This window comes from Gopherus evgoodei, unplaced genomic scaffold (assembly GCF_007399415.2).
Source record: "Gopherus evgoodei ecotype Sinaloan lineage unplaced genomic scaffold, rGopEvg1_v1.p scaffold_41_arrow_ctg1, whole genome shotgun sequence".
NCBI classification, from domain to species: domain Eukaryota; kingdom Metazoa; phylum Chordata; order Testudines; family Testudinidae; genus Gopherus; species Gopherus evgoodei.
In genome coordinates this window covers 1,620,302-1,633,173 of record NW_022060062.1, presented here as the reverse complement: position 1 = coordinate 1,633,173, position 12,872 = coordinate 1,620,302, and the positions used below count along the sequence as shown (strand labels likewise).

General features: G+C 49.5%; 1 protein-coding gene across 1 annotated transcript in view; it reads left to right on the top strand.

Annotated features, from left to right (window-relative positions):
- Nucleotides 1-1,942: 1,942 nt before the first annotated feature.
- The window catches only part of LOC115642546 (E3 ubiquitin-protein ligase Mdm2-like), a 30,177-nt gene continuing 19,247 nt past the window's right edge, over nucleotides 1,943-12,872 (top strand). The window contains 1 exon segment of the mRNA XM_030546170.1: nucleotides 1,943-2,197. Within this exon segment, the coding sequence (XP_030402030.1) occupies nucleotides 1,943-2,197 (255 nt within the window).

Sequence of the window (12,872 nt, the reverse complement as noted above, 5' to 3'; positions counted from 1 at the left end):
CAGGTAAATCCTGTGTTGGCAGATCAGGAAGATCATGTATAGGATTAAGGTTTCCACTGAAGAAAAGTAATTGCTCACCTTCCAGTGGAAAGTTTGCAGCAAATTGACGCAGTTGAGTCTGTCTGCTGTATTCATTCCTTCTAGATAGGTGGTATTCCCTTTATAGGCCATTACCTGTTCAATTTTTTCCTCAAAACATTTCACTGAGTATTAATCGCAGAACAGAACATGACAAGCTGTTAACAGTCACAAACTTGCAACTGTGGTAACCTCAGGGCAGACAGAAAGCTGAAAGGGGGGATGGCTGGGGGTGTGTGAGTGGTAGAATACAGGTCCAGAATCATAGAATATCAAGGTTTGAAGGGACCTCAGGAGGTCATCTAATCCAACCCCCTGCTCAAAGCAGGATTAATCCCCTGTCAGATTTTTACACCCCAGTTCCCTAAATGAACCCCTCAAGGATTGAACTCACAACCCTAGGTTTAGCAGGCCAATGCTCAAACCACTGAGCTATCCCTCCCCCCACAACTATAGCTCTCATTTTTTTTAGTCATCCCTGCCGGGTTCCCATCGAAACTGTTCGAATTGGGCCATGCACCTCCTAAAGCCGGCCCTGCCCCCAGGAGTCCTGGGCCAGGACCCCACCCCCTACCTAAGCCTCTCTGTTCCTTGTCCTGACTGCCCCAACTCTTCTCCATACCCCTGCTCCCATACAGACCCCTGGGATTCCCACGCCCCATCCAACCACTCCCTGTCCCTGACCCCTGGACCTTTCTACCTTATTACCAATTAATCCCTAGGGTGACCAGATAGCCTGATAAAATCGGGACTGTCCTGATTTTGAGCGGTTTGTCCTGCATCCCGACTGAAGTACGGTAGGGATGCCATTTGTCCTGATATTTTGTTTCAGGTGTTTTTGTTTGTTTGTTTTTGTTACACTCATCCATCCGGGGAGTCTCTCGGTTGCTGACTTCAGCGGCATTTTGGCAGTGGGTGCTTCTGTCTTTTGGCAGCAAGACTTATTACCCTCCACTGAAATGACACCAAAGACCGTCAGCGACTGAAGACCCCTCTGCTGAAATGCCACCAGAGACCCGAGTGTAACAATTAAAAAAGTGCCCCCCCCCCGGCGGTCCCGATATGTTACAGTTAGCATCTGGTCACCACACGGCTACTGAACGGTGAAAAAGCCGGACATGTCCGGGAAATACGGAGGGATGGGACCCCACCCCTGGGTCAGTGGAGAAATGCAGCTGCCGGGGTGGGCAAGGCCGGGGCAGAACAGGGCTCGGTCCTGCAGTTGTTGGGGCAGAGGGTCCCCTCAGGTGGGGCAGAGCAGGGCTCGGTCCTGCAGTCACCGGGGTAGGGGGTCCTCTTGGATGGTGGGGAGGGGGCTCGGTCCTGCAGCTGCTGGGGCAGTGGTCCACTTGGGCAGGGGGGCTCGGTCCTGCAGTCACCAGGGCAGGGGGTCCCGTCGGGCAAGGGGGCTCGGTCCTGCAGCCGCTGGGGCAGGGGGTCCCCTCGGGCAAGGGGGCTTGGTCCTGTAGCTGCCGGGGCAGGGGGTCCCCTCGGGAAGGGGAGGCTCGGTCCTGCAGCCGCCGGGGCAGAGGGTCCCCTCGGGCAGGGGGCTCAGTCCTGCGGCCGCCGGGGCAGGCGGTCCCCTGGGGAAGGGGGGGAGGGGGCTTGGTCCTGCAGCCACCGGGGCAGTGGGTTCCCTCGGGCAGGGGGGCTTGGTCCTGCAGCCACCGGAGCAGGGGGTCCCCCCGGGAAGGGGAAGTGGGGGGCGAGAGGACCCACCCCGCTGGCAGAGCCCAGGGTGCAGCGCGCGCCGGCTCGCTAGGGGGCGCGCTCCCGCTGGGTCCAGCTCAGACGCGCCGCTGCTGCATGGTGGCCCGGCCTCAACTCAGCCCCCCAGCGCGCCCCGGAGGCCCCGTTCCAGGCCATGTGCGACCCCGAGGTGCCGGCGGGGGCCGAGCGCCCCGGCGCCACTGCCGCCTGCCCCCCCGGGCAGGCGCCGCTGGTGAGTAGTGCCCGGGCCGGTTCCCTGGTGGGTGGAAGCCGGGTGGGGGCCCTTCACCGCGCAGATCAGCTCTCGCGGGTGGGGGAGGCGGACCCAGCCCCCCAGACTGGGTTTCAGGTGCATTTCCAGGGGTTCAGCGGGTGTTTGAGTGTCACGCCAGGCGGGAGCCCCGAACAGGTGAGTCGATCCGCTCCGCAGAGAGCCCTGCCCGGGGCAGGCTGGCCAGGCTCCTGCTAGCGCCCTGGGAGGGTCTAGCAGCACATGGGGCTTGGATTGTTCCCGAGGGAGTGACTGGAAGCGATTCCATGAGCTGTGTGCTGGCAGGGGCCTGTTAGTCTGTGCAATGACCCCTCACTGCAAGGCGACCCCTGAGCCTCCTTCTGTTGCTCGTTTAAAGTTGTGCCATGCTCCCTTCTAACGTCGTTTGCCGACAGGTCAGCTATCTCCCCCGAGCTGCTCCCAGAGCCTCCTGCTTGCTGGGGTGCCCGAGGGGGGAGGAAGGCGGCACTAATGTCTGGGTGTCCCCTTGCTCCTGAAACCTGCTTACCCCATCTTCCATGGGGGAGGTGCACAAGACAGGGCTCAGGACGGAGGGAGCTTCCTGGCAGCAGCTGTATGGGTCTCAGCTTGCTGATCTAATTAACAAGGCAGTGTACCTAAGACAAGGGTCAGCATACTTAAAGGGGAAATGCACATCTCTGTCTCTCTCACACACACACACAGTGTGTCTCTCTGTTATGCGGTCTCCCCTCCCTTCATTCCTTCTGCCTTGTAGAGTGTCAGGCTGCATTACCAAGAAGTTAACCCTGGAGGGCTCAGCCAGTTAGTTCATCATTTAGCAGTAAGGCATTCCCAGGGGAATATCCCACCCTCTCTCTCCAAGCTTCACAATCATCATCACTGTGTACCAGTATTAAACTGTTGGTTTACACACACACACACACACACACACACACACACACACACACACACACACACACACACACACACACACACACACAGTATAAGTTTTAATCTTTTGTCTCGTGAAAAAAAAATTCCCTGGAATCGAACCCCTCCATTTACATTAATTCTTATGGGGAAATTGGATTCACTTAATATAATTTTGCTTGTGCCACAAGGACTCTTTGTTGTTTTAATTCAACTGTAGGTTTTCAGTATGTCACAATGCCACCTTGTGCTGCATTAGAGCTTAAAAGCAGGACAGGGTAAGAGACATAAACCTTATATTGAAAAGCCCAGGGGTGTGTTGATCCATAAAGTGTGTCACTCGTCTGTCTGAGTGCTGTACCAGATCTGCAGCAAAGGTTGTCGCTGTCCTATGGTTTCTTTCACATCAGATGTGACTGAAGTTATTTTAAAAGTTATGGCATGCTATTCCAAGTGAATTTACTTGGTTAGAAAAGTTAAGTAGTTACGAATCGTTTAAAAGGCCAGAAAGGTAGGAAAACATGAAAAAAGCTAGATGTTCATGCAAAAAATACCATGCAGCTTAGGATGGAAAAATACAGTGATTTATTTAAAATCAAACTACCTTAAAATTCAGGGATTTTGTCATGGAAATCAAGGGAGTAATTGTAAGGCCTTTTTCTGCAATCAGATCTGCAATGCCTGGGAAGACCCTTGTTTTTATATAGAGTCCCATTGACATCTGCAGGGCTCCTTGTGGCCACAAGCTTCCTCCCACACCTATCCAGTTGCAGGATCAGATCTTAAATAATTAAGGGCTTAAATAATACACTGGCAATTTACAGTGCTGCAACTCTCTCACTCTGGTGTGAAAAAACACTCCCTCGAGCACAGAAAGTTTTGGCCTGTAAAGCACCAGTGCAGACAGTGCACCAGCGCTGAGAGCTACATTCCGCGTGGAGGTGGGTTTTTAGAGTGCTGGGAGCAGGGGCGGCTCTAGGCACTAGCTAAACAAGCAGGTGCCCAGGGCAGCAAAATATAGGGGGAGGCATAAGGCTGGGGCCCCAGCTCATCCCTGAAGCAGCGTCCTGGCTGGATCCTGACGGCCTGGAGGGTGGTAACCAGCCTGTTCTGCCACCGGGTACAGCGGGGCAGGGAGCCTGCTAAGTGGGGAGCGTGTCCCCGCCGCTCTCTTGCAGGCAGGGGCCACCCCTGACTCCTCAGGCGGGAGCTGGTAGCGCGGCCCTTCTCCAGCTGCAGAGGACAGGCAGCTCCTCCTTGGCTTGTCCCTGCCGCTGCGAGCCGAGGAGTGACCCATCCTCTGCAGCTGGGGCAGGGCTGCGCTACCGGCTCCTGCTTAGGAGAGTGGGGAGGTGGCCACTGACCGTGGGAGAGCACCGCGAACAAGCCGAGTAGGAGTGGTTGGTCATCTACATCTGGGGCAGGGCCATGCTGTCGGCTCTATTTGGGAGAGAGGGATGGCCCCTGACCATGGAAGAGTGGCGGGACCCGGTAGCACAGCCCTGCTTGGCTGCAGAGGACGGGCCACTCCTCCTCGGCTTGTTCGCACCAGGGCCACCGGCGGGGGGCAAGTGGGGCAATTTGCCCTGGGCCCGCAGGGGCCCCCACGAGAGTGGCTGAGACTTGCTCCCGCCATTCCCCCAGCGCCACAGCGTGTCCTGAACAGCGCTGCAGCCATTTGGCTCCTGGGGGGGCTGAGATCTGCCCTGCTCAGAGCTGCGTGGTAAGGGGGTGTGGCTGCGAGCTCCGGGCCGAGTGGCTCCTCCCCTTACCACGCGGCTCTGAGTAGGGAAGAGCTCAGGCCTGCTCGGAGCCATGTGGTTGTAGCGCTGTTCAGGGCAGCTTCTCGACGCCCATCATGAGCCGGGGGTAAGTGGCTGGGGCCAGGGGGTTGGCTAAGGAACAGGGAGTCCCGGGGACAGTCAGGGGGCAGAGGTTCTGGGGAGACGGTCAGGGAACAGGCAAGGGGGGTTGGATGGGGGGGTCTTGGGGAGGTGGTTGTCAGGGGACAAGGAGCAGGATGGGTCAAGGATTCTAAAAATCTCATTTCATTTGAAATGTTTAGCAGGGTTTTTATTTGTTTGTTTGTTTTTGTTTTCCTGCTTGGTGAAACAAGAACCAAAAAAGCCTCCAAGGTTTACAATGTGGTGTTACCCCTTTATTCCACCTCCTTTTTCTCCCTCTTCACCTTTTTCTCTCCCCGTCCTGAGAGGGAAAAAGGGGCGAGGAAAAGGAAAGGCCAAGAGAGGAAAAGCTCAGTGAAAACCATTTTTAAAACTTTAAGTGGAAAACAGAAGTTAAATGAAACAACATTTTTCTGCACATTTTTTCTTCAATGTTGTTTTGATTGAACAAAAAACTCACCCAGCTTTAGTTGTAACCACACAGGCTTTTGTATGCTCCTTATGCCTTGCCTGAATGGCCCACTGGCCTGAGTTCAGTCTCATAGGGGACACCTGCTAAATATGGCTTGCTTACCTTAACCCTCAGCTTCTCACCCAGCCTCTGTTCCAGTGCCTAGATATCTGGCTGAAACTGTTACTTTTGCTGGATGGCATGAGCACATTCCTCCTTCTGAGCTACAACTGAGTCACTCCTTGGGCAAAGCAGAAAAATAGTGAATTTCTGCCCTGCAGATTAACCACAAGACATTTCTACATTATTTTAGCCAAGTATGTGTTTGGCCTGCCTTCTACAGCTCAGTCATGTGCAGGTAGGTGAAATAATGGGTGAAACACTGGTTGGAGGACAGTAATCAAGGAATGGTTATCAATGATACACTTTCAAAGTGGGGAAGTGTGTCCAGCGGGTCTCACAGCGGTCCAGCACTATTCAATGTTTTCATAAATCAATTGGATAATGGAGTCGAAAGTTCAGTTAGGCAATTTGCAGATGACACCAGTCTGGGAGGGGTTGAAAGCACTTTGGAGGACAGGATTAGAATTTGAAATGCCCTTGATAAATTGTAGGATTAGTCTGAAATCAGCAGATGAAATTCAATAAAAACAAGTGCAAAGTACCACACTTAGGAATGAAAAATCAAATGCATAACTACAAAATAGGGAATAACTAGCTAGGCAGTAGTACCGCTGGAAAGGATCTGGGGATTATAGTGAATCACAAAGTGAATGTGTCAATATGATGCAGCTACAAAAAGAGACTAATGTCGTACTAGGTTGTTATGACATATTTTGCAGCCTTGTGCAGTATCTCTGGGGATACATACTGTATTAAGCTTACGAATGGTTTATGTATCACTGTTGGCCAGGGACTGTATTCAACTTGGAGCAATGGAGGAGAGTGAGGGGGAATGATACCACAGCTCCTTCAGGAACTAAAAGCAGTGGGTGGTGATGTAAGGTGAATCACTCAGATTGTAAAGACCTCCAGAGAGGTACCATCCCTGGGGATGCTTGCATAAACTGATTCAAACTAGGTTTTCCAGAGACCAGCTGACTAAGAAAGGATTTTTGGCATAAAAAGTCTGCATCTAAAATGACTCAGGGCCTTCTTTTGATTCAGCAAGCAGACAAGTCCTTCTGACCAAAAACGCAACCCTTCCAGAAGGGCTGGAATAACTTTGGCTTACTAGGGCCCCCGTCAGATTGAGCAGTGACATCTGATAAGCTTTTAGAGTGTGTCATAAACATACAGGTAAGGGTTAATTCCTCTTTTGCCTGTAAAGGGTTCAGAAGATCACATAACGTAGCTGACACCTGACCAGCAGGACCAATAGGGAGACAAGATACTTTCAAATCTGGGAGGGAGGAAAGTCTTTGTCTGTTGTGCGTGCTTTTGCCATAGAAGATCAAGGAGGCAACCCATATCATAGACTTTAAGGTCAGAAGGGACCATTATGATCATCTAGTCTGACCTCCTGCACAATGCAGGCCACAGAATCTCACCCACCCACTCCTGTAACAAACCCCTAACCTATGTCTGAGTTATTGAAGTCCTCAAATTGTGATTTGAAGACCTCAAGCTGCAGAGAATCCTCCAGCAAGTGACCTGTGCCCCATGCTGCAGAGGAAGGCGAGAAACCTCCAGGGCCTCTGCCAATCTGCCCTCGAGAAAAATTCCTTCCTGACCCCAAATATGGCGATCAGTTAAACTCTGAGCATGTGGGCAAGACTCACCAGCCAGCACCCAGGAAAGAATTCTCTGTAGTAACTCAGATCCCACCCCATCTAACATCCCATCACAGACCACTGGGCATACTTACCTGCTGATAATCAAAGATCAGTTGCCAAATGAATTGCCAAAATTAGGCTATCCCATCATACCATCCCTTTCATAAACTTATCAAACTTAGTCTTGAAGCCAGATATGTCTTTTGCCCCCACTACTCCCTTTGGAAGGCTGTTCCAGAAATTCACTCCTCTAATGGCTGGAAACCTTGGTCTAATTTCAAGTCTAACTCCATTAAAATTCAAAAGTTTTGGATTTTTTTTAAGCAGAGTTTTTTTTAATTGTTTCTTTAAACAATCAAACACAGCAAGGAGCAAATATTTGGCCACACTCTTCTGAAACCCCAAATCATGTTCATGTTTTGGCAGACTTGTTTGAGCTTTTTCAATTAGAAAAACCACAACAAATTTTGAAAGAAAGCAGATGTTGTCTGTGATTTTTTTCTGCTTTTTAAAAACTACTAGTTTTCGATCCAAAAAAAGTTTTGACGGAAAATTTTTGTCCAACCTTTTTAATGAGCTTTAGTACCTTTTAGCACTAGCTGATGCTGAGAACCGTGATACCTTGTAAAGGTGACTTGAAAAGCAATTTTGTCAAATTTGGGTTTGTGCTGAGATGCAGAAGGTTTTTAAATGTTTATTCTTCCCAGGACCGCTGGGGGGGGACAAGTGGGGCAATTTTCCTGGGCCCCACAGAAGCCCCCATGAGAATACAGTATTCTGTAGTATTGCAACTTTTTTTTATGGAAAGAGCCCCCATAATTGATTTGCAAGCTGAGGAGCAGCTTATCCTCTGCAGCTGGACAGGACCGCGTTACTGGCTCCCGCCTGGGGAGTAGGGGTGGTCACTGACCATGGGAGAGCGGCGTGAACAAGCTGAGAAGCAGCCCGTCTTCTGCAGTCGGGGCAGAACCACACTACCAGCTCCACCTTGGGGGTGGTGGCTGCTGACGCGGAAGAGTGGTAGTGCGGCCCTTCCCCGGCTGCAGAGGACGGCCCGCTCCTCCTCGGCTTGTCCCCTCCGCTCTCCCGCAGGCAGCGGCCACCCCCCCAGGTGGGATCCTATAGCGCGTCCCTGCTCCGGCTGCAGAGGATGGCGGGACATGACACCCAGGCGGGCTGCTCCTCCTTGGCTTGTCCCCGCTTCCTCCGCTGCCTCCTCCTCCTCTTTCTCTCTGCACCACCTCCTGCCAGGGGAGGGGAGAGGGGAGCTGAGTGGCAGCCCATGCTGAGCCCAGCTCGTGCCAGGGCCAAGGCAAAGACCAAGGACGAGCGGGGCTGGGATCCAGCAGCAGCCTCAACCCCTGGCGCTGGGAGCGGTAGTGACGGGAGCTGAATCCGCCTCGAGCCAGATACGCAGCAAGGTAAGAGTTGGAGCAGGCGGGAGGGTTTTGTTAAAATTAAATATTAAAATTACACTAGTAGGAAATGGTTTTGTTTCACTAACTACAGATTCTCTGTTTTCATTTTTTTTATTTTTAAACAGTCAAAACAAAACTTCAAAGTGCAAAAGCAAAAAAAAAATTCGTGAGGGGAGCCAATTTTTTTTTTTGCTTGGGGCAGCAAAAAACCTAGAGTCAGCCCTGGCTGGGAGAGCTCTTTTCCAGTGCTCTGCTGTGAGTACACAAGCCATGTTAAAGTGCTGCCGTTGTAGATTAGCCTGAGGTTCTTTCTACTTATGGTATATTCTCTCTATTTCAGTGAGATGTTCATTCCCTTCATGAATCTGTTGTAAAAACGTATGAATGGCCATACTAAGTCAGACCACTGGTCCACCTAGCCTAGAATCTTGTCTTCCGACAATGGCTGGTGCCAGATGCTTCAGGGGGAATGAAGGATACAGGACAATTTACTGAGTGATCCAACCATCCTGTTGTCCAGTCCCAGCTTCTGACAGTCAAAGCTTAGGGACACCTACAGCATGGGGTTGCGTCCCTGACCGTCTTGGCTAATAGCCATTAATGAACTTTTTTGAACCCACTTATACATTGGGCCATCTTAACATCCTCTGGCACCAAGTTCCACAGGTTGAGCGTGTATTGGGTGAAGAAGTACATCCTTGTGTTTGTTTTAAACCTTCTGCCTACTAATTTTATTGGGTGATCCATAGTTTTATGTTATTATTTACCCCTTCACATACTTCCTTATTAGCAGCAAAGTATCCTGTGGCACCTTATAGACTAACAGACGTTTTGGAGCATGAGCTTTCGTGGGTGAATACCCACTTCTTCAGCTGTATGTGGTGGAAATATCCAGGGGCAGGTATATATATGCTAGCAAGCAAGCTAGAGATAACGAGATCAGTTCAATCAGGGAGGATGAGGCCCTGTTCTAGTAGTTGACGTGTGAAAACCAAGAGAGGAGAAACTGGTTCTGTAGTTGGCAAGCCATTCACAGTCTTTGTTCAATCCTGAGCTGATGGTGTCAAATTTGCAGATGAACTGAAGCTCAGCAGTTTCTCTTTGAAGTCTGGTCCTGAAGTTTTTTTGCTGCAGGATGGCCACCTTAAGGTCTGCTATAGTGTGGCCAGGGAGGTTGAAGTGCTTTCCTACAGGTTTTTGTATATTGCCATTCCTAATGTCTGATTTGTGTCTATTTATCCTTTTCCGTAGAGACTGTTCAGTTTGGCCGATGTACATAGCAGAGGGGCATTGCTGGCATATGATGGCATATATTACATTGGTGGATATGCAGGTGAATGAACCAGTGATGATGTGGCTGATCTGGTTAGGTCCTGTGATGGTGTCGCTGGTGTAGATATGTGGGCAGAGTTGGCATCGAGGTTTGTTGCATGGATTGGTTCCTGAGCTAGAGTTGTTATGGTGCGGTGTGCAGTTACTGGTGAGAATATGTTTCAGGTTGGCAGGTTGTCTGTGGGCAAGGACTGGCCTGCCACCCAAGGCCTATGAAAATATGGCCGACCTGGAATAACGCTTCCTCAGCTCTTGTCCACTCATGCCCCTTCTCTACCTACGCTACATTGATGACATCTTCATCATCTGGACCCATCGGAAGGAGACTCTTGAAAAATTCCACCATGATTTCAACAGCTTCCATCCCACCATCAACCTCAGCCTGGACCAATCTACACGGGAGGTCCACTTTCTTGACACCACGGTGCAAATAAGTGATGGTCACATTAACACCACCCTATATCGAAAACCTACCGACCACTATGCCTACCTTCATGCCTCCAGCTTCCATCCCGGACACATCACACGATCCATTGTCTACAGCCAAGCACTGAGGTACAACCGCATCTGCTCTAACCCCTCAGACAGAGACCAACACCTACAAAATCTCCACCAAGCATTCTCAAAACTACAATACCCGCACGAGGAAATAAGGAAACAGATCAACAGAGCCAGACATGTACCCAGAAGCCTCCTACTGCAAGACAAACCCAAGAAAGAAACCAACAGGACTCCACTGGCCATCACATACAGCCCCCAGCTAAAACCCCTCCAACGCATCATCAAGGATCTACAACCCATCCTGGACAATGATCCCACACTTTCACAGGCCTTGGGTGGCAGGCCAGTCTTTGCCCACAGACAACCTGCCAACCTGAAACATATTCTCACCAGTAACTGCACACCGCACCATAATAACTCTAGCTCAGGAACCAATCCATGCAACAAACCTCGATGCCAACTCTGCCCACATATCTACACCAGCGACACCATTACAGGACCTAACCAGATCAGCCACACCATCACTGGTTCATTCACCTGCACATCCACCAATGTAATATATGCCATCATATGCCAGCAATGCCCCTCTGCTATGTACATCGGCCAAACTGGACAGTCTCTACGGAAAAGGATAAATAGACACAAATCAGACATTAGGAATGGCAATATACAAAAACCTGTAGGAGAGCACTTCATCCTCCCTGGCCACACTATAGCAGACCTTAAGGTGGCCATCCTGCAGCAAAAAAACTTCAGGACCAGACTTCAAAGAGAAACTGCTGAGCTTCAGTTCATCTGCAAATTTGACACCATCAGCTCAGGATTGAACAAAGACTGTGAATGGCTTACCAACTACAGAACCAGTTTCTCCTCTCTTGGTTTTCACACGTCAACTACTAGAACAGGGCCTCATCCTCCCTGATTGAACTGATCTCGTTATCTCTAGCTTGCTTGCTAGCGTATATATACCTGCCCCTGGATATTTCCACCACATGCATCTGAAGAAGTGGGTATTCACCCACAAAAGCTCATGCTCCAAAACGTCTGTTAGTCTATAAGGTGCCACAGGATTCTTTGCTGCTTTTACAGATCCAGACTAACACGGCTACCCCTCTGATACTTCCTTATTGACTTTCTCCACACCATTCATGATTTTATAATTCTCTGTCATATTTCCTTGAGGTCATTTGAGCAGGGGGTTGGACTTGATGACCTCCTAAGGTCCCTTCCAACCCTGATATTCTGTGATTCTATGATTCATCTCTTTTCTAAGATGAACAGTCTCAGTGTATTTCATCTCTCCTCATACGCAAACTGGTTTATATCCCCTAATCGTTTTTGCCTTCTCTACATTTATTTTAATTCTAATATATCTTTTTTGAGAGGGGACAACCACACCTGCATGCAGTATTCAAGGTGTGGGCTTACCATGGATTTATGTAGAGGCATTATGATATTTAGTGCCTTATTATTTACCCCTTTCCTGATGGTTCCTAACACACCATTTGTTTTTTGATTGCTGCTGCACATTGAGTGGCTATTTTCGGACAACTATCTGCAGTGGCTCCAAGATCTTTCTTGAGTGATAACAACTAATTTAGACTCCATTTTGTATGTATGGCTGGAATTACTTTTCCCAGTGTGCACTACTTCGCACATACCAACATTACATTTATCACAAGCTACATATGAGCCAATAGTGTAACACTGTGGCAAAAAAGGATCAAACATTCTGGGCTGTATTAGCCAGGAGTGTTGTAAGCAAGACACAAGAAGTAATTCTTCTGCTCTACTCTGCCCTGATTAGCCTCAGCTGGAGTATTGTGTCCAGTTCTGGGGACCACGTTGCAGGAAAGATGTAGACAAATTGGAGAAGGTCCTCCAGAGAAGAGCAGGAAAAATGATTAAAGGTCTAAAAAACATAACCCATGAGGAAAAATTGAAAAACATGGGTTTGTTTAATATGGAGACTGAGAAGGGGACATAACAATTTTCAAATACATAAAAAGTTGTTACAAGAAGGAGGGAGAAAAATTATTCTCCTAACCTCTGAGAATAGAACAAGAAGCAATGGGCTTAAGTTGTGGCAAGCGTGGTTTAGGTTGGACATTAGGAAAAACTTCCTGTCAGGGTGGTAAAGCACTGGAATAAATTGCCTAGGGAGGTTGTGCAATCTCCATCATTGGGGATTTTTAAGAGCAGGTTAGGCAAACACCTGTCAGGAATGGTCTGGGTAATAAATAGTCCTGCATGAGTGCAGGGGACCGAACTAGAAGATATCCCAGGGTCATTTCCAGTCCTACAATTCTATGGTTTGATTTAATCAGCCATTTTGTTGCCCAGTCACTGAGTTTTGTGAGATCCATTCGTAACTCTTCAGTCAGCTTTGGACTTAACAATCTTGGGTATTTTTATATTGTCTACAAACTTTGCCTCTCGCTGTTTACCCCGTTCTCTGGATCATTTATGAATATATTGAACAGCACTGGTCCCAGTACAGATCCTTGAGGGACCCAGCAATTTACTTCTTTCCAATTTGAA